The sequence below is a fragment of the Siphateles boraxobius genome, unplaced genomic scaffold, assembly GCF_051911475.1.
Source record: "Siphateles boraxobius isolate OS27281-9 unplaced genomic scaffold, OSU_SipBor_1 24, whole genome shotgun sequence".
In the NCBI taxonomy this organism is placed as follows: Eukaryota; Metazoa; Chordata; class Actinopteri; order Cypriniformes; family Leuciscidae; genus Siphateles; species Siphateles boraxobius.
Window position 1 is genome coordinate 14,335,418 of NW_027508855.1, and position 19,443 is coordinate 14,354,860.

The window sequence follows — 19,443 nt, forward strand, 5'->3', positions numbered from 1 at the left end:
GGAACGAAAACAGCAGAATGGCTACCCAGAACCCCGATGGGAGGTGTCGAGGGGCCGTCTTTGATCTTTAAATACCCTCTAACATTAAAACCACACTCCATCGCTTTGATTTCTTTTGTCGCTGTCAAGGCGCGACTGCAACATTCAGACGTTCCCTAAGCGTGCCACATCGCCTTTTCTTTTTTCCGCTCTACCATCTGTCTCTTTCTTCCATTTCACGCAGAATCAACGGACATTCGCCCTTCAGATGTGTGCAGCCGTATCCCCCCTCTCTCCTCCGCTGCAGTCCCTTTCTTATCCCATGCCTCTCCCTCTCTCACTCGGATTCGCACGATGCAGACGCTCCCTAGCGCCGACTGTTTCCCCCCTCCCCCACCCTCAAAGCTCCTGTTTCACTCAAAGATGGCGTCAGCTCTGGAGCCACTGCTCTCTGGCTGCATTTTTCGGGCTTGTTGTTGTCTGTGTTTCCAACCCTTTCTGGCACCTTCTCCTCGGCCACTCGAGCCGAAATTCTGGTGAGTAGCTCACAATTACACTCAGCGTTCAAAATGCTCTCGGCTCGAGAGCCCGAACTGGACTCGTGGTTCTGCCTTTCAGGGAAGGAGCGGGAGAAGGTAGAGGGAACGGGGGGTACGCGGAGATGAAGGGGGAGGGTGGGGGGAGCTAGCCGAGGCCTAACTACTTCCCTCACGGGCCTCGTCTCCTCCGCTACCACCGCCACCGCAGTTGGGTAGGGAGGGTAGGTTACGGTAAGCGGGGAAGGAAGTGGCGGAGAAAATGGTGGAGGAAGCGCGGAGGAGCAGTCGAACATCTCGCGTGAGGATTTTTTTTGTCATGCGCTTATCCGAGGCAGAGATTGAGGCCGCGTCAAACGTTGGCGCGAGGGAGGGAAGGAAGGAAGGAATCTTGGCGTCCCTTTTTTGTAACGGCTGAGGCGCGCTAACCGCGGTAGCCACTGGTTACGGGTACTGTGTTTTCAGTTAGGCCGCGATGTTTCTTTACGGAATATGAGGTTGGAAAGATATATAAGAAAGTCCTTTTTCAGATTGTTATGGTGTGAAATCTCAGGCGCAGAGAGGAATGGAGGAAACATTGTCCTTATTCTCAGCTGCACGTTGCTTGTGTTTTGGAGCTAACGTTAACAACATCCGCTCAGTCCCCTGTCTTCTTTACTTCAAAGTTTACATCGTTTGGAATGGGACTATATGCCTTAATAATCTTTAGTAAAGTACATTTACTGATGTGTAGCCACTATCAAACTGCTGTTTGTAATATTGTTTACATTTTTTCAACGTTCAAGAACCGTTTCTGTTTTGTTTACTATTAGCCATGTGTTGACATTTATTACGTGCTTTCCTTTCTGCTGCAGTTTGACATGTGATTAGCACCTCATTACACATGATTTCTGACTGACCATCTGTCATAGGTGCTGTGAAGTTGCTCCACGTCTGTTTAAAGTTATAATAATAGACATTGCATTACAAAATTTACATTTTGTTCATAAAAGAACAGTGCTGATTATTTTTTCTTTCAGTCATATAACTTTAAAAAAAGGATGTTTCAGGCATTCTGGTTGTAAGACATATTTTTTAATATAACCCTTGTGTCACTGATCTGCTGTCATTGGAAATAGTGTATTTTAACTGTTTATTAGGCAGTTCTCCCTTGCAAGTCGTTTTGTTTAGATTATTAGGTTACACTTTATATTAGGGTGTCATTGTTACAGTGTAATTACACAAATAAGCACTAAGCAATATTGTATTTACTATAGTATGGGGGTTTCTATTTGTTTAGGGTTAGTTGGTTGTAATTATGCACGATTTACTGCTATTACTATAGTAAGTACATGTGTAGCAGGGATACTGTAAAATAGTGTTCTATTATTGTTGATAATATTGGCTTAAACTTGTTTAAACCAAAGTTTAACTTTGTTTAAAAATTTAAGAGTGCACCATTCAGATGCACTTTATATTAAGTTTTTTTAACTATGTGCTAACATTTCTATTAACCATTTTATACAACAATGCACTTATTGTGTACGTTTTTATTTTGTAATTGTATTTATAATGACCTGTATGAGTGCATGTAATTACATCTGTAATTCATTTCTATAGTTGCATCTATAATTGCACTGTGGACCCACCCTTAAAACTAAACTAACCATACCACCTTTCAGTAGCCTTAACAGTATCCCACCTCAATAGCAGCAAAAGTGTTTAACAATAACACATACTTAAGACATTAAGTACATTGTACCAATATATATTTATTTTTGTAACATAAGTACATGGTAGTTAAACACTACAAACATTTCTGAAGTGTGGTGTGGAGTTAGTTTGCTGTCATTGTGCATTTAATGCATATTTTACCCTCCTTTAGTGAGGCTGTGTTTTTCTGTAAAACTGTTTGTTTTCGGCCCTTTTTTATATGCTGGATGATTAATATGAGTGTTCAATAATTTTGTTGGTTGCTATGTTTTTTGTGTGCTTTTCAGATGCTGATCCTTTTCATGTTTTTTTGTGTGTGCAGGTTGCAGGAGTTTCTGAAGAATACCCAGTAGGAAGATGGTCAGCCTGTGTCGCTTCCTGGAGTGAGAGTTCTGTTCAGGACCGCTTGTTCCAACAGCGCTAGGAGGATCAACAAGGAAGGAACGAACTACTGGACAGTATTTTCACACTTACGTTTCCGCAACAGAAGAAAACGAAACTCTCTGAAAGTGCTGTCACAATTCTTAACAAAGATGCTCCATCTAAACGGATAACACTAACCGTCAGAATTGAGGATTCTACTTTACTGACTGCTTTTGAGACGGGCAAATAAGACGTGTCCGCCTGTTGCATACCTCACCTCTTTGCTTTGGTGTGGCAGCCCTTCAGGAGGAAGGGTCACTGGGTTAGGGGAATCTTTTCGAGGTTGGGGGGGGGGGATTTAGGGAGCCTATGCTATGGTGATCGGCTCCCTCACTAACAGCTCCTGCTCAGGCACAGAGAGACTTACTACACCTCCCCGGGACAAAGGATAGCCTCCTGGAAGAAGAGAGAGGAGGAGGAGGACAACGACGTTGAGGCAGCGCCAGGGCTGAGGCCGCTGGGTGCTCCCTAGCGGTTGTGAGAGTGTGTTGGGCTTTGGCCCAGCAGTTATTACAGCAGCCATGGTGAAGCTGGCCAACCCGTTATACACCACCTGGATCTTGGAAGCCATCAAGAAGGTGAAAAAGCAAAAACAGCGGCCGTCCGAAGAGCGCATCTGCAATGCTGTGTCAATGTCCCATGGGCTTGACCGCAAGACGGTTCTGGAGCACCTCGAGCTCAGTGTTAAAGATGGCTCCATACTCAAGGTCTCCAACAAGGGGCTCAACTCATACAAGGACCCTGATAACCCTGGACGTTTATCACTCCCAAAACCCAGGGCGGCAGGAGTTGGAGGCACTTCCAGCACCTCAAGCTCCAGCAAAAAACCAGGCTTGGACTGGAACAAACTCATAAAGCGCTCTCTGGAGGGGCTTCACGAACCTGGTGGATCATCCCTAAAGAGCATTGAACGCTTTCTGAAATGCCAGGCAGATGTTGCAGGTTATCTGTCTGGCAGTGGATCTATGGGGCCAGGCATTTTCCACCAGCAGCTTCGGCTTGCTCTGAAGCGGGCCGCAGCTCACGGGCGGGTGGTAAAACAAGGACCGCTCTTCCGGTTGGTAAGTAGGAGTTCTCATAATGACGGGACGGGCTGTGTGTCTCTGGATTCTCTGCCTCCGGTGCGTCTGCTGCCCCACGAACAAGATCGGGTGAGCTGAAGTTTTTTTGAACGTTTTGAAATTTTCTGCGTGTAGTGAACAAAGCAAACTTTCAGTTTCCTTTTCTGATGACCTATATTTACATATTTCACTTCTGTTTCAAAAACCGGCTCTCAGCTGTGACATGATTTGAGTTGGCAAACAGATTTCGTACAATTGCTAAAATGTCCAGAAATAATTGAGCATGTTAAAGGCATCCACGTAATGTGCATGTTACATTTCTGACATTTTCTATAGAGTGTAACAGTTTGAAAACTTATTTTTAACAATAACTTAATTCTTAAAAGTCAGACAATTGTGAGCAACATGGTTGTTAATCAGTGTTATATGCTTTTGTTGAAGCTGTCTGTTAGGGTTTACAAACATATTTTTTAATATAATCGTGTTTAACTGCAGAATTTGTTGTGAAAACTAGGCTACATTAATCATGATGCTACAAGAAAATTCCACCAATCAGAGAGTCGCAGAAAGCAAATCGCAAAAAATGAGAGCCCTGAAGGTCAGCCCTCTGTTATGAAGCACCGCAAATTATTTTATCGAGTTGGTCTCCCTACGCTCTCAAAAAATGTTTTAAAAAATATATATAATTTGTATATTATACTTATTTTGCAATATATTTAAAATATAGACTATTGTTTGTATAGATGAAATCACAAACTTTAAATGAGTAGTTTTATTTTTCATTTGCAATACGTTTTTGCTTCAAATCAAATTTGTAATGTTGTGATTTACTTCATAGCTGGTTGGTTTGGTTCATGGCTTAAAGGAGTAGTTCACTTTTTAAAATACTTTTGCTGATAATTTACTCACCCCCAAGTCATCCAAGATGTCCATGTCTTTCTTTCTTCAGTCAAAAAGAAATTAAGGTTTTTGATGAAAACATTCTAGGATTTTTCTCCATATAATGGACTTCATTGGGTACCAAACGGTCCAAGGTCCTAATGACAGTTTCAGTGCAGCTTTAAACGACACCAGACGATGAATAAGGCTCTTCTCTTGCGAAACGATCGGTCATTTCAAAAACAAATAAAAAAGTTTAAGTTTTATAAGCACAAATGCTCACCTTGCTCTGTTCTGTGATGCACGTTCGTGACTCTCCTGTTCGAACACGTTCATCAAAATGAACAAATCTTTTTTCGAGTCATTTTGTTCATTCAACGAACGAAATGACTCGAAAAAAGATTTGTTAATTTTGAACGAGTCTTTTTTCAAGTCATTTCGTTCATTCAACGAACAAATGACTCGAAAAAAGATTCATTCATTTTGATGAACGAGTTCGAACAGGAGAGTCACGAACGTGCATCACAGAACAGAGGTGAGCATTTGTGCTTATAAAACTTAAACTTTTTTATTTATTTTTGAAATGACCGATCGTGCTTTAATAAATATTCAAACGCTTACGAGTACTAGGCCTACACTTTTTCCAGCACTTCAAAACTAATATTATCTTCAATGTTATTTTTAATGTGATGACCAAAACATTATTTGTTCATCCTTCAAATATCGTCCCCATTTATAAAACTAAATTTCAAGATGTAGGAAAACTCACACTTATTTAAAGAACAAAAAAAAAAAAAAACATTAATTTACCATTGTAACCATTGAGCACTTATTGGCTTATTAGCTATTTCCACTCCCTAATATTTTTTTCCACTAGTTTTGATTTTTAATTAATTATCATGTAGGGCTGCACGATGTGTCGTTTTAGCATCGATATCGCGATGTGCGCATCCACGATAGTCACATCGCAGGATGTTGCGATGTAGGCCTAAGTCGTACAGTAGTTGATCCGTGATTCATGATCTGTACGGGCCAGCAGCTCCGGATTAATTGCAAAGTTTAACCATCATATAGTGAAAGTTTATCATTTGCATGTGTTTTTAAGTCCTGTCAGTTTAAACATCAAGCGTAAGAAGACTGGAACTTGCGCGTTGTTTTCTGTGAGCCGGGCAGATCAGTGGTCTTTCTCTTATTTCTGAGCTTGAACGAACACGAGAATTCAAAATAAAGTCAGAATGCCCTTCCTCCATTGAACAATTTTTGGCGACCGCCAAAGCGTATTTTTGTCCCGCCAAAGCCTTATTTGACCGGTGAGTGATAGATGACTGACTGCTGCGCAAAACTGAGAGAACGAGCCGAGAGAGAGAGCCCCGGTCGCGCGCGCACTCTCACCGTTTTCAAACTGTCTTGCTCTCTCTCTCCCTCGCGCATATTAATGAATTGAGTTGACTGAATATCTTTGAGAATACACAATGGTAAAAGGTCTGAAGACCGAAGTTTCAGGTGAAGCATTTGGATATATTTTTTTCCTGAACAACCGCTGGTTGTGAATTGTGCTAAAAAAAATATTCTCTGAAAAGCGTTCCACACATTCAGATAAACCACACTTTCAATAAACAAAACAAAAAAAATCTATCCAGTGATGAAATGTTTTCTGTGTTGAGACCAATCTTGTGCGATGTCCTAACTGCCGGGATAATCACACAACGTGTGCCGTGGTCCGTTAATGACACCTCCAATTCGCGAACTAATGATTCATTTGAACCGATTCACTTTAATGAATGGTTAAAACAACTTATCTGTCCAACAATGAACTCACGAGATATAACAAATCGGAAACACTTTACAATAAGGTTCCATTTATTAAACTCTAGTTAACTACATTAGTTAATAGAATCTATGCAGATTTACTCCTTTACAAAATCACCCCAGTCATTCAGATGATTCATTCTTTCCAAAGAAAGCTATTTAAGTCATTGGGTGAAATTGTTTTCATATCGCAATATATATCGCAGAAAAATAAAATATCGCAATGTAATTTTTTCCCAATATCGTGCAGCCCTATTATCATTCATAATGTCTTAATATTAAAGCTAATTTTATCTACACCTCAACTTAAGCTCAGTGCTTTATTGTCATCCCCCAGTGCTACTAAATACTCTCTGTGGAACTAGTGACTCTGTACTAGGTACTGCTGCCCTCAAATGTTAGTCTGGAGCCCTGTGAACTTATAATAAACTGCACATTGTAATTTCTGTAAGTTAAATCTATTTATTACCAAGGGGTTTGCTAGTAATAGTCAAAATTGGGGGGGGGGGGTATAACTGCGTTGCAGGCTGATTTAAGGTGTGTATCTAAATATTCAGCTTGTGCTCCTAAAGATTAGCAGTAAGGGGCTACAGTGCTTCTAGTAAAAAAAGTTAGTCTGTAGGCGCGTGACAATTTTACATTCAGCGGTCGCAGATTCTTTGACTTTTGAAAATATAGTTCATTTTTTTACCTGGAAAAGAGTGGTTGTAATGAGTAATGTCGTTTTATTGTCTCTTATAACAAAAATATTTTATTTAAACCCATGAAAATGCACATCCTGTTGTAAAAGATAGTAAAAAAAGTCACTTTTTAAAACTGTTGTTCCATTATTACCCCTTTGCAGATTTGAACTTGTTTAGATGACATCCTAATGGATTTCAGGAGTTTATTTCTAAGGTTGCATGTTCAGTACATCCAGGGTAGGGACAGTTTCTCAAAATACTGCAGTTGTCAGTCTGAAATACCTTGTTTAAGCCAGATAGTCTGAAAGAAAACATTACAGAGATGGTCAAGAATGGGAGGTCACGTGAGTTTTGCTTCCTGCCTAGGCTACCAGCTGCATGATGGGCTTGTGTTGGTTGGGAGAGAAAGAGAAAGACAACATGTGAGTGAATGAGAGAGTGCGCCTGCTCGTTTATGTTTAGAAATGTATGAAAAAACAAGGGTTTATGTGTTAGATGGGATAGGTGAAATGGAAGGTTTTGTACAACGTGTAGCGTTGGCAGAAGAGATCCACACATGCTCAGACTGATAAACTCCATACCATTCTGCACGAGAGAGAGCGAGGGATGAAGAGAGAGAGATAGAGGCTGAACTGCAGACATACAGGCGACAAGAGAGCACAATACACACCCACTTTTTTGTAACCTGATAAATAGCATCTCTGCCTTATGCTCCCCAGAGGCTAAACACACACGCATTCGCACCCACCCACCCCTGCTATCACATCTGATATGGGTCACATCCATGATGTTCACTGCAGGGTGTTGGCTGTCAGAAAGATGCCATGCTAAATTTGAGCTCAGTTTGTTGCTGTTCAGGTCTGTGTTTTGATTTGTGAACATGATGTTAAAGTTGTTACACGCTTCCAAGGTTCTCCATGTGTTTTGTGTCTGGCTCTGGAAAGGCTTCTACAAGTGGCCTGATGTCACATGACCACACATCTGCAGTTGTAGAAAAGGTTTAGAATATAATCTTGGCTTGTTTTAGATTGGTCCACCACAGGGTCATTCCGTGTCAACTCAACCAGAGGTCCCTGGCTCAAATTTTTTATTTTGTTAATAGTTTTTCTGTAGAAAGACAAACATAAATGGTGATGAAAGCCTAAATAAATGTCACAGATGTATATTATTTACTGAGTAATTCACTATTTTTTAGAGGGTGGTCACAATGACAATTTTCATCTGAAATTTGGAGACAAATTATAGGGGTGTAAAAATGACCTTAGAAAAATGGCAGCATCATTATTTTATTTTTACACAGAGATTGGCAGGTGCAGGTCTATTAGAAAAATCGGTTGACTTTGGCATTTAATGCAACAAAGATTGCTAATGGTGACTATTCAAAAATGGCAGATATCTTTAATATCCTTTTAGATTCTGGTTCCTAACAACCATTTTTATTGGAATCTTCATTTTAAAGGCCCTCGATGGTTCAATCCTAGAGATATGTTTGAGATAGTGTTGCACAATATATCGGCCACCGATATAATATCGGCCGATATGGTCATTTTTTTACACATCAGTATCGTTCCGATGTCAAAATAGGGCCGATGTGAACAGGCCGATAATCATTCCTGTGTATTTGATGTGTGTGTAGGCTTATTTGGGGGCGGGGATGTTTGTTTTTCCATGAGCGCAGACATTACACACATAATTTGCTGAAGCAGGTGCTGGAGGCGGCAAGTTACGGCACTCTGCCTTGTTCTGACCGACCATCAAAGTATTGCCACGCTGGAGTTACGGGGTTATGATGTAGCAATGAAATCACCTCAGACACACATGTAAGTTACATGTTATGTTAAGTGATAAGCCTTTAGCTAGCAATGCTACTTCACAAACTAGACACAAACACGTTTCGAGCCATAATAAACAACTTACCTAGTAAAAAGCGCTGCATTAGAGCAGGCCTGTAGGATATCTTATTTCACAGCCCGTAATACAACGCTACATGTAGGCTACAACTGAAATAAAATGCTAGCTCTCGCCTGTCAATGACAGTCCACTGACTGAAAACTACGCGGGTTTGTTGGTTGTAGCCGCAACGACACACCCATTATACACCAGCAGCAGGAATGTAGTAATTTAGAGCCTACCTTTTGAACCCTGGTTAAAATCCATGTCGAACAACCGACAAGAAAGCAAATCCATTACAATGCGGAACTACTAGATACAGTTCTTTAGGGACTCCTAATCTGTACCCCTGCCTTAGCTCTGAAGCTCTGTGACTATTATGAACAGCTAGGCTGCGACGTCAAGATTGAAATGCGTGCGTGCGCGTGCGTGTGCGTGCGTGCGTGTGCGTGCGTGCGTGCGTGTGCGTGCGTGTGTGTGTGTGTGTGTGTGTGTGTGTGTGTCTCGCCCATGTGAGAGAGAGAGAGGCGCGGGCGCGATCGAACAGTGGAAACATAAAAACATACTCCGTCATTTTGTTCATACAGGACATTCCAACTATTCTTACTACTTCAACTTCTTGTTTATACATGTGAAGCCATTTTTATCATAGTGAGTCTAATAGGGTTAATATTGCTTACATTTTAGTGTTATCATAACATTGTGCTATAAATAAGAAGTTAAGGTCTTTAGTAGGACAGTAGGCTACTGTACTTTAAAGTTTTGAACTGTTGTACAATGTTCACAGAATATAGTGACTTGGTCTCAAGTGAGTTAGATTTTTATTGAGAATACTCAAGGCTGGCTTATTCATAGTGTGAATTCAGGACACATTTGTATCCTTTATAAAAATGTATTTTTATATAAAAATTAATTTTTTCTTCTGAAAATCTGACATATTTAGGTAAAGGTGCCCAATATCAGTCATTTCTGAAAATAAATTACAAAAGTAAAAATAGCTCTTTGTTTTCTAGAAAGAAAATTTGTTTTCTATAGCCTACAGAGATATCGACATCGGTAAATATCGGTATCGGCCATAACAGCAATATTAATATCGGTTTTCGGTATCGGCCACAATTTTCACATCGGTGCATCACTAGTTTGAGAGCATGTTAATGTGCCTCAACCATTTTCAATGAATTTTTTTAGTCAAGAGTTAGCATAAGTTTTATGCAATTCTTTTGATAGAGGGAAATAAGATACATTTCTAGTTAATAGACATTATTTATTCTTCAGACATTCCTCTTTAAATGCAATAAGTATCAGCTTTGTGCAAACAAAGTGAAGCACATTTGATTTTCGATCACAGTGAACATGGAGCTGCTTTGAGATCCCCATATCTATTTGACTGAACTATATAGACCCCTTTTCAGTTGGTAAACATGGTGACGTTTTTCTGTGGGCGGAGCTTAGGTGGTTGCAGAACGATCCCTCTGGCCGCTTCCCTAACGTTAGTTTGTTAAAAAACAAGCTAACAAAACTTGCAATGACAGGAGAAATTTTATCTTATCTTTTTTTATCTTATCGATTTTATCTTAATGTGCAAGGTCACTCACTGTCCAGGACCGCGATTGTTATTTGCAAAAGTTAATTTTAACAGACGGAACCAGATTGGCTGACCCGTACACGCTCAGGCAATGGATGGACGATCTGACAGGATTAACGTTAACGCTAGGCTCAGTCCTACACCTATCCGATAGAGAAACCGAGCGTAAAGACATACTGGGGTCATATAAATTAGGGATGCTCCGATTGATCGGACGCCGATCATGATCGGCCGATATTGGCTAAAAATAGATTGATCGGCGAACCCCAAAAGCGCCGATCAAAAAAGCCGATCACGTGACGTAAATTACTCGCGCGACTTTTTCCCACCTGCATTCGTGGCGCACGGGCACACAACAGCAGAGTGGAGCTTGGCAGTGGCAAAATGAATTCTCCTTCACCGGAACGAATAGGGAGTCTCCCAACGGATTGAAGCGCGCGTCCGAGTGATGACCGCGCGAGCCACAACAGAATGCGGTATCTGCGCCACTGATCGCTGCGGCAACGAGCACTTTGATCACTTGATAAAAAAAAACCATTTCAGCGCTAGATCGCCTCTTATTTAACAAATGAACAAAATGAATGCTCTGAGTTAACTGGAAATGTTTTTATTTATTTGTATTGGTACATTCGTGCCGCAATGTTTCAAAAGTGGTGGTGGTATTTTTTTTTTTGATCTGACGTAGTTAGTTCCTCAACTACATCAGATTCAGATTATTTTATTTAATGCCATGTCAGCATTCAAAGCTATTTTCATGGCAAAAATTCAATTATAAAAATACAAATATCATATAAATACAATAAAACAAAACAAGAAGTAATTTTATACAATATATATTTTTAAATGAACATATGATAAAAAATCCAAAACCTTTTCAGGCATAATCTCATTAAATATGTCCTTTAATGAAGTAACTTCATAAAAGAGCATTCTGCTCAACTACATCAGACGTTCATAATAATAACAGAAAAAAACTTGCCATAGTTTTGTCCTTTTATCAGTAGCCAGTTTTGGTGTAACAAGTTGTCCATTTTGTTGCCAATTAGTAAATGTAGTGGGTGTATTAAGAGGCTACAATTTCCAAATATGCCTAAGTGAACTTGATCCCCTCCCATTAGGCTGATCTGATGTGTGTTGGTCTGCCTGACCCCTCTTTGTTTGGAATAATTTAATGTAGGGATGCAACAACTAATCGATAAAATCGATTATAATCGATTATGAAAATCGTTGTCAACGAATGTTATTATCGATTAGTTGGTCTGCTTACGTCACGGGGAGCGTTTACTGGTACGCACACACACGCAAGGTCTCTCTCCCTCAGGCGCTCTGCCGAGCGCGCGCGCTACACGGTTTGGAGCAGTCTCTTCTGTCTCGCATGCGCGCTCTTGCTTGCGCGCTCTAGATTTCGGGAGTTTGAACTAATTCGCGGGCATCAGGGAGCCGCAATCAATATGCGGGAGACTCCCGGGACTTCCGGGATGTCTGTATTTTGTCTCGAGCATCAGGTTGTGCAATCAGTTCGCTCGCAACGTAAGTGATGGATTAAAATAGCGCTACCGCAGAAATAGGTTAAATTAAAACGGTGTTTACAAAGTGAAGCATTAAATACAAAGGCAGTTAATAACAGCAGCAGTAAAACATTGTTTTTTAGTCACTGTACTCAGTGGTTTTCAGCGAATGCTTGTGCACTAATGCATAATTTCTCCTGTCCTTTACTCAAGCCTGTTAGCTTGCTGGGTAACGTTACCTCCATTCCATTCTCTTTTTATAGCATTTGTCTACTAAGTTTTAATTGTTTTTCAAACGCGATCTACTGCGGCTCTACATCCACACAATTGTTTTCAGTCTTTCTATATTTATTTAATCAATTTATCCTTATATTATATTCTTTTATATATTATATATATAATATATATTATATTCTTTATCCTTATATTCCTTATATATAATTAATTTTGAATAAAAATTAAATGAATTATATATTTTAGATGTTTTTAGTTTGTTTTTAGTTCAGATATTCACATCTGAACAACATGTCTGTGTAAATTTGTTTTAACAAAAATTGTGTTAAAACATAATATGTTGGATATCATTTTTTTAACAATAATCATGTTTGTCAACTTGCCATCAGCAATTATCATTAAAAACAATGCAAATATTGATATTAGTAAAACTCAATGTGTGGCTTTTGCACTTTTTAAAGTACACTTTTACACATAAATACCCTGATTTACGGTTTTATTTAGTTATAATAAAAAAAAAAATCTAATTTAATTTCTATCCGATTAATCGATTAATCGAAAAAATAATCGTCCGATTAATCGATTATCAAAATAATCGTTATTTGCAGCCCTAATTTAATGTTACTCTGACTTATTTGGGAAAGCTTGCCTACAGTAGCCGTAAGACATCTCATTTTCTAAATACAATTAAATAAACACATTTCGACACTTTTATAGATAAAAAAGATTCCCATTCTGTGATCGGCAGTGATCGGCAATCGGCAGATCATGATTTTGGTGATCGGTAATCGGTGATCGGCCCCAAAAATGCTGATCGGAGCATCTCTAATATAAATCTTTAGATGCCTATAACTATTTGGTGAATGGTCATGTACAAGACTTGTGTGGTACGATCCGCAGTTCTGCCTAGCCAGCGCCAAGAAGACGTCAATGTAAAGAGTGACATTACGGTGCAATTTTAATGATGTGAATATTTTCTAGAAATAAAAATTCCAGATACAGCATATTCATTTTTCATTGATTCTTGCATCCAACAACACAACAAGATGACATTTAATAATAATAATAGTAATTTAAGCTCCTTATTATGGAGCCGAATCTGTGCTGGTTTGTATTGGCCGCCTGCAGTTTTCCCTTTGTTTTGCTTCCAGCTAGCGCCGTGACGTAATTGTGACGTCGGCTCGAAATTAGAGTTACAGGCAGGACAACTTTGGAAAATGAATATTTATTAGGGGTGGCAATCTCTAGGGACCTCACAATTCAATTACGATTCAGAGGGCTGCAGTGCTAAAATACATGCGATACATATTTTTGTGTGTGTGACTACTAGACTTTTAAAGCAAAGTATTTATAATGACCCATAAAGAATCTACTTCCAATATATTTTATTAATAAAACTAATGGAAGTGATTTGGCAAGTCAACTGTAAGGTTACATTTGCCAGCATATGTCCCAACATTGCAAAGAACCAACAGGAAAAGAAATGTGTGTCTGTACTAGCAGCATACTTGTAGTAAATAAATACAAACTTCAACATATTCATAATATCTAACTTACAATAATAGACTTCTATCCAACATTCCCCTGTTATGTGCAATGAGCAATATAGGCTAATCCTTCAGAAAAAAAACAATAAAAAACATTTTGCTTTAGCAAAATCACAAACAGCTTTCATACGAAAGAATATAGAATGATGTACCAGCAGCCCTCATACAAACATAATGCTTGTGGACTTATGCATATTCTGAATAATTAGGTAGTAACATGCAAAGCTACTCTTATACACAAATAAATAATAAAGAGTCTAAGACTTATGACTTGAAATTGTTGCTGTATACCACAATCAAAAACAGCTTATACAAAAAAAGTAAATGAACGTCTGCAGAGAGCACTTTTTTTGATTGACATTGCACTGATACACACTGTGACTGTGGAGGGCAGTACAGTAAACTGCGCTTCAGAGTTCCACCTTTTGCGTTCCATCAATATAAGGTTGTTAGAATTTTCTTTCCCCCGAAAATCTATTTTTGTCATTTGTGAAGCGATTCAGAATCGTCCACGTCCGCATTGCCATGCGTTTAAGAATCGTTTTTTCTCCCCCACACCTAATATTTATGGCATTCAGACACATATGTTTTATGCAATTGTGTTGATAGAAAAACATGAGATATATTTCTAGTTTCAACATTATTTGTTCTTCCAATGACAAAAGGTATCAGCTGTATGCAAACTAATAACCAACATTTGGTTTTTGACCACTGAAAATGTTTACAATTTACTCAAGTAGCCGCATTAAGATCTCCATATATCTGGGATTGAACCATCGAGGGCCTTTATATGCCAAAAGAAAAGATTATGAACCAGAATCTAAAAGGATATATTTAATACTACTTGAGGCAAAAAAAAAAAAAACACAAGTGCTTTTTCCCATTTTTGAACTGTCACTGTTGGCATATAGTGAAACAAACTTCGCTAAATTCAATAGATTTTTACTAATAGACCTGCCAATCTGTGAATCTCTAAAAATAAAATGATGCTGCCATCTTTCTAAAGTCATTTTTACCCCCTTGTAATTTGTCTCCAAATCTCAGATCATTGATGGTAATTTGTCATTTTGACCCCTCTACAAAATAGTGAAGTACTTCGTTAATATACATATGTGACATTTAATATTTTGGCATTCATCACTATTTATCTTTGTCTTTCTACAGAAAAAAGAAATTTGAGCCAGGAAAGTTTCCCAAATTTGTTCGATTTGACACGGAATGACCCCATAGTAATGACAAGTTTCTTTTTTAGGATGCACAGGTTTTTACATTTATTGCAAATCCAGGAGAAAAATATAGAGGAAATGTGGATTTTTATATATGAGTGTTTTAACTAGGGGTGGTCGCGTCAACTAATTTATGTAACCGACTGGTCTAAAAGTAAAACCCCTCTAAAGATTTTTGGGCATATGATCCATTTGAAACATTTAATCTATGAACCAAACAATCCCATAAATAAATGTGCGGGAAATAATAAAATCCCGCACACTATGCGAATAAAGCTCATTCTGATTCTGAAGCTCAGTTCTTTTTCAGGGTTGAAGCGATGGACATTTGCTCGCTTCTGCTTTGCTGAATTACACTTGGCTCTAGTGGAATTATGCCAGTTTAACATGGCACAGCTTACATAAAACATTTCTGTTTTATTTCTAATTCAAAATACTCCCACCCACACCACGTTTGTCTTTTGAGTGATCATTTCAGTGTTTTCCGTGACATGAAGAAAACGCATAAGATCTGAGGTAAAATGATTAGGTACTACTTCTTAATCTATTTTACCAAGTGTTTTATTTTAATGTGCTATGTAAAGTGCTTTTAAATATAAATGTAATGAAGTTCTAGGGCTGTGCAATTAATTGAATTTCGATTTTGTCTCCCAACGATCACCAACAGGGCCTGAATTTCGTTTTGGAAAATAGGGGGGAAATCCCACTTTAGGTCATTCTTATGGGGGGGATTTTTTAATTTGAGGGGGGAGTTTTTTTAGACAATTTAAAAAAAAAATAAGTTTAGCTAAATGTTTGCTCACTCATTGTATTTGTGTTTTTACAATGGGGTCATTTTTGTTTACACAACAAAAGGAAGCTTGATTTCAATCTTTGAATTAAATTGAAAAAAGTAGCACAAACAAATACATGAAATAAAGAGAAAAGTTTAGGTCTAACACTAGTATTCAGAAATGCCAGAAACGGAAAAAATAACACGGAATTGTCTTTTAGTCCTGTATAATTTGAATACATAGGCTATTAATCCTGATTCCTTACAATTAATGCTATTTTTTGTTGTTTTATATACAATAATGTCAGGTGCTGCGTCATATCATTACGCCAGCTGCACTCATGGTACGGCAGTAAAGTTTCTTGATTATTACGCAGGAGTGAGAGTATAGTTCCCAGCCATATCAGCCTATAAAATCGCAACTTTACATTTTCCGTCGGTCTTAGTGCACGATGTAACTACAGAAGAGTCAAGTTTTAAATAGGAAAAATATCGAAACTCTTTGGTCATTTTTTTTTGAGAAATGCTAATGGTCTTGTCCACTTCAATGATGTATGCTAAGCTATGCTAAAAGTGGTACCGCCAGAACCGGAGATCGGCTGAATGGATTCAAAAACGGTAAAACTCAACACTTTAACTCTGGGGGAGTTGTAAAATGAGCCTATTTCCAAAAAAAGTGGAGTATCCCTTTAATGTCCCAGGCATGGTATTTTCTCGTCTTTCACTGTCGTAACTCCTCCGATCATCTTTCGGAGCTGTAGTTTCTCAGTTTCCACGACTCGCACCCTGCTCTTTACAGTAACATTGATACGACAGTAATTTGAACGATTAAATATTTTGCTATTTTTTTTCAGTGTAATCGACTGTTGTTTTCGGTGTAATCGACTATTGTTTTCAGTGTGAATTAGTAGCAGCTGTACATGTTTTAATGTGCCTGAACTAAAATTAGATTCTTTACTCCTGTTGGTTTGCTTTTTACAGCGATCAGTTAGGTTCTTACCAACTGTTTTTTTTTTTTTGTGTTAATGTTTTTGTCATCTTTTTGAGTATTATCTCTGCAATTGCTTTGTCCTTCGCCATGTATGGAGGTTGACTTTTAAAATGGGCCTTTTCAGGCGATGGGTTAACTTAATCTTAACTCTAAGATGTCATTGTCTAAATATTGCTCTTCAAAAGGGCAAGCTCTATATATACAATGAGAATGCATTTAAGAATTGGCTTTGGACAATAAGTGACAGTCCTACAAAATGTATGTAATCGCAATTTGAATTAATTTATGTCCAGATGACCAACAAACCCCAGCATTGCTGCTTTTTTTCTCCAACGCATTCTTGGTGTTTTTAGGTTCATCTGCTTACAGGTTTACACAGAAAGCTGTCATCAACTTATTTATTGCAAACGAAACACTTTGGCCCTGTTTTGCTCCAACTTAAGCTTTTATTGCAGCAATTATCAATTGTGGCAATTGAATTAGTTGTAACGCAGCTGTTTTTAACTTTGATTTAATGCTTGAATTTAGAAGAATGCACTTGATTTTTCACTAACAGGTTTATGCTTGTCTGATGTGGTGTTTGACCGTTTATACCCGCATATAGCTGACTATTCCCATGTAGCCTGTATATGATCATTGAGGGTTCTGCTTCAGTGCAGTGAGGAAGGGAGCAAAGCAAATGGGTGAGCACTGGCTGTGACCCCGATATGAAGGAGCGATTTGTGTAGTCAACACACGAATGACACACTCCTCCATTTAAACATGATAGCAGACTCGCTCACACGTTCTTCCTCTAATAGGGGGTCATTGCCAGGGCATATGTGGGGAGTGAGGGGGGGCTGAAGTCAAACAAGGGGCATAGGTATAGATGGGAAATCTCATAGCTTTTGGGGGGTTATTATGAGAGCGTGTGTATTTAGGACATTAAGTGGGCTGGTTCTGATGAGAGGGTTTTGTATAAGAGTCAGCAGTAAGAAGGATGGGAGTCTCGTGTTGCCCTTTCACAGCTGAAAGCTCCAGGGTTGAAGGAAAGTTCCTCAGGCGGTCATTCTGGGGACGTGTGAAAATCCTGATGATGCTCAAATAATGTATGTCATGTGAATTTGTAGCCTGATGATGTTCAGTAGGTTCATAGCATATTGTGAGTATGGACCACTGAAATGGTGATCAGGAGCAGCTAATTGGTAAAACCTGGACATTTTTCATACTAGTAATCTCTAGTAAGGATTGTACCAGTATATCCATGTCACGATTTGGTTCGACACACGATACTGATATCATGATGATACTGTAAACAAAGCCATCAGGAGTGGACTTGAATAGGCTTGGAGTTGGTCATTCTCCCCCATGCACATATATGGAAAATAAAATATTTTATCTATTTTATTTTCAGTTTATTAATAAACATGATAGCTCAAATGTGTGACCTTCTGGGTTTACCATATTCAATGCTAAATTAAATGTCTAATCTTTTATTTTGTGTGAACTGTTCACAATACATATTGCAATCCACTATGCATGTTGTTTACATTTATTGATATTGATTTATTGACCTAAAATAAAAGTAGTCTGCACTCTAGGTTTTCATTGTAAGTTTGTCATTTTCATGTCCAGATGCAATTTGCAGATCTTCAGTGATTTTGGTGGAATTGATAGCCTGGTTAATGTCAGACCTAGTCTCATTGAGACGTGGGTCTGGGTGCCACATGTTCATTTTCTCGTATTTGAGGCGTGGTTTACGAATACCCAGAGCCGTTTATTGGGTGCTACGAATGTCTATCAAATGCGCCTGTACGTAGCTCATAGTCGATCATTTCAATTATACCAGATGACGTATGTAGAGCGACAGAAATTAGACGAGGAAGAAGACAATGGGTCAGAGATTTATGTGTACACGATGGCGTTCAGCGACTATTGCCGTTTGTGCAAGACAAACATGAGGGTAGTAGAAGGTATATATGGACACTCTACAGACATGTTTTTATCGAAAAAAACACAGTCGTCATCGTCTTGCTGCTCCTTCCTCGTTCTGTGATTGGTCCCCTCGCTGAGGCGAAAATCTGGTCCATGGAATCCAGACTGCCCAGCAGCGTGAATAAAACCGCGCTGGGCGCAAGGCAGCATGAGGGAACCCAGGCTAAAGAATTGATTTAAGCGTTGTTGAATGTGTTAAATAGGAGCTGATAGCTCTGCACTTGTATTGGAAGCTGAAAGCATAATAGGATTATTCCAAAATATTTAATAAACACACAAAGGTGGGACGATATGTATAACTTTTAATTCTGAGTGCATATTATTGTTTTATACTCTCTTCATTCCTCTGAACAGCATTGTTGTAATGACCTGCACCCCTCAAACCCATCAGCACATATAAATGTGTACTTTTTCACCTTTTTCTTGTTTCAAAGTGAAGCTGTAGAGAACGCATACAAAATTGCCCTGTACATTGATTATGTGTCTGGAAGGTAATCAGTGTTGGCCCTTTTGTCCTGACTGATCTGGCATGGCATGAGTTGACCATAAACGTTACTGGAATGTAAAGAGGTTTACAGGACTTGTGTGATAACCATTAGACATGCAATCATCCCTCTATATAGGTCTAAGTTCGAGGCATTAGAGAATCAGAGT

General features: G+C 38.8%; 1 protein-coding gene across 2 annotated transcripts in view; it reads left to right on the plus strand.

The window, feature by feature from the left end:
• The first annotated feature begins 371 nt into the window (after positions 1–371).
• kat6a (K(lysine) acetyltransferase 6A) overlaps positions 372–19,443 on the plus strand; it is a 57,352-nt gene continuing 38,280 nt past the window's right edge. Inside the window, exons 1-2 of one of the 2 annotated variants that reach the window (XM_077241588.1) lie at positions 372–515; positions 2,530–3,781. In XM_077241588.1, coding sequence (XP_077097703.1) covers positions 3,152–3,781 — 630 coding nt within the window. In that variant the 5' untranslated portion in view covers positions 372–515; positions 2,530–3,151. Of the gene's footprint in view, positions 516–730; positions 817–2,529; positions 3,782–19,443 lie in introns of those variants that run through there. The other variant, XM_077241589.1, reaches the window with a different exon arrangement.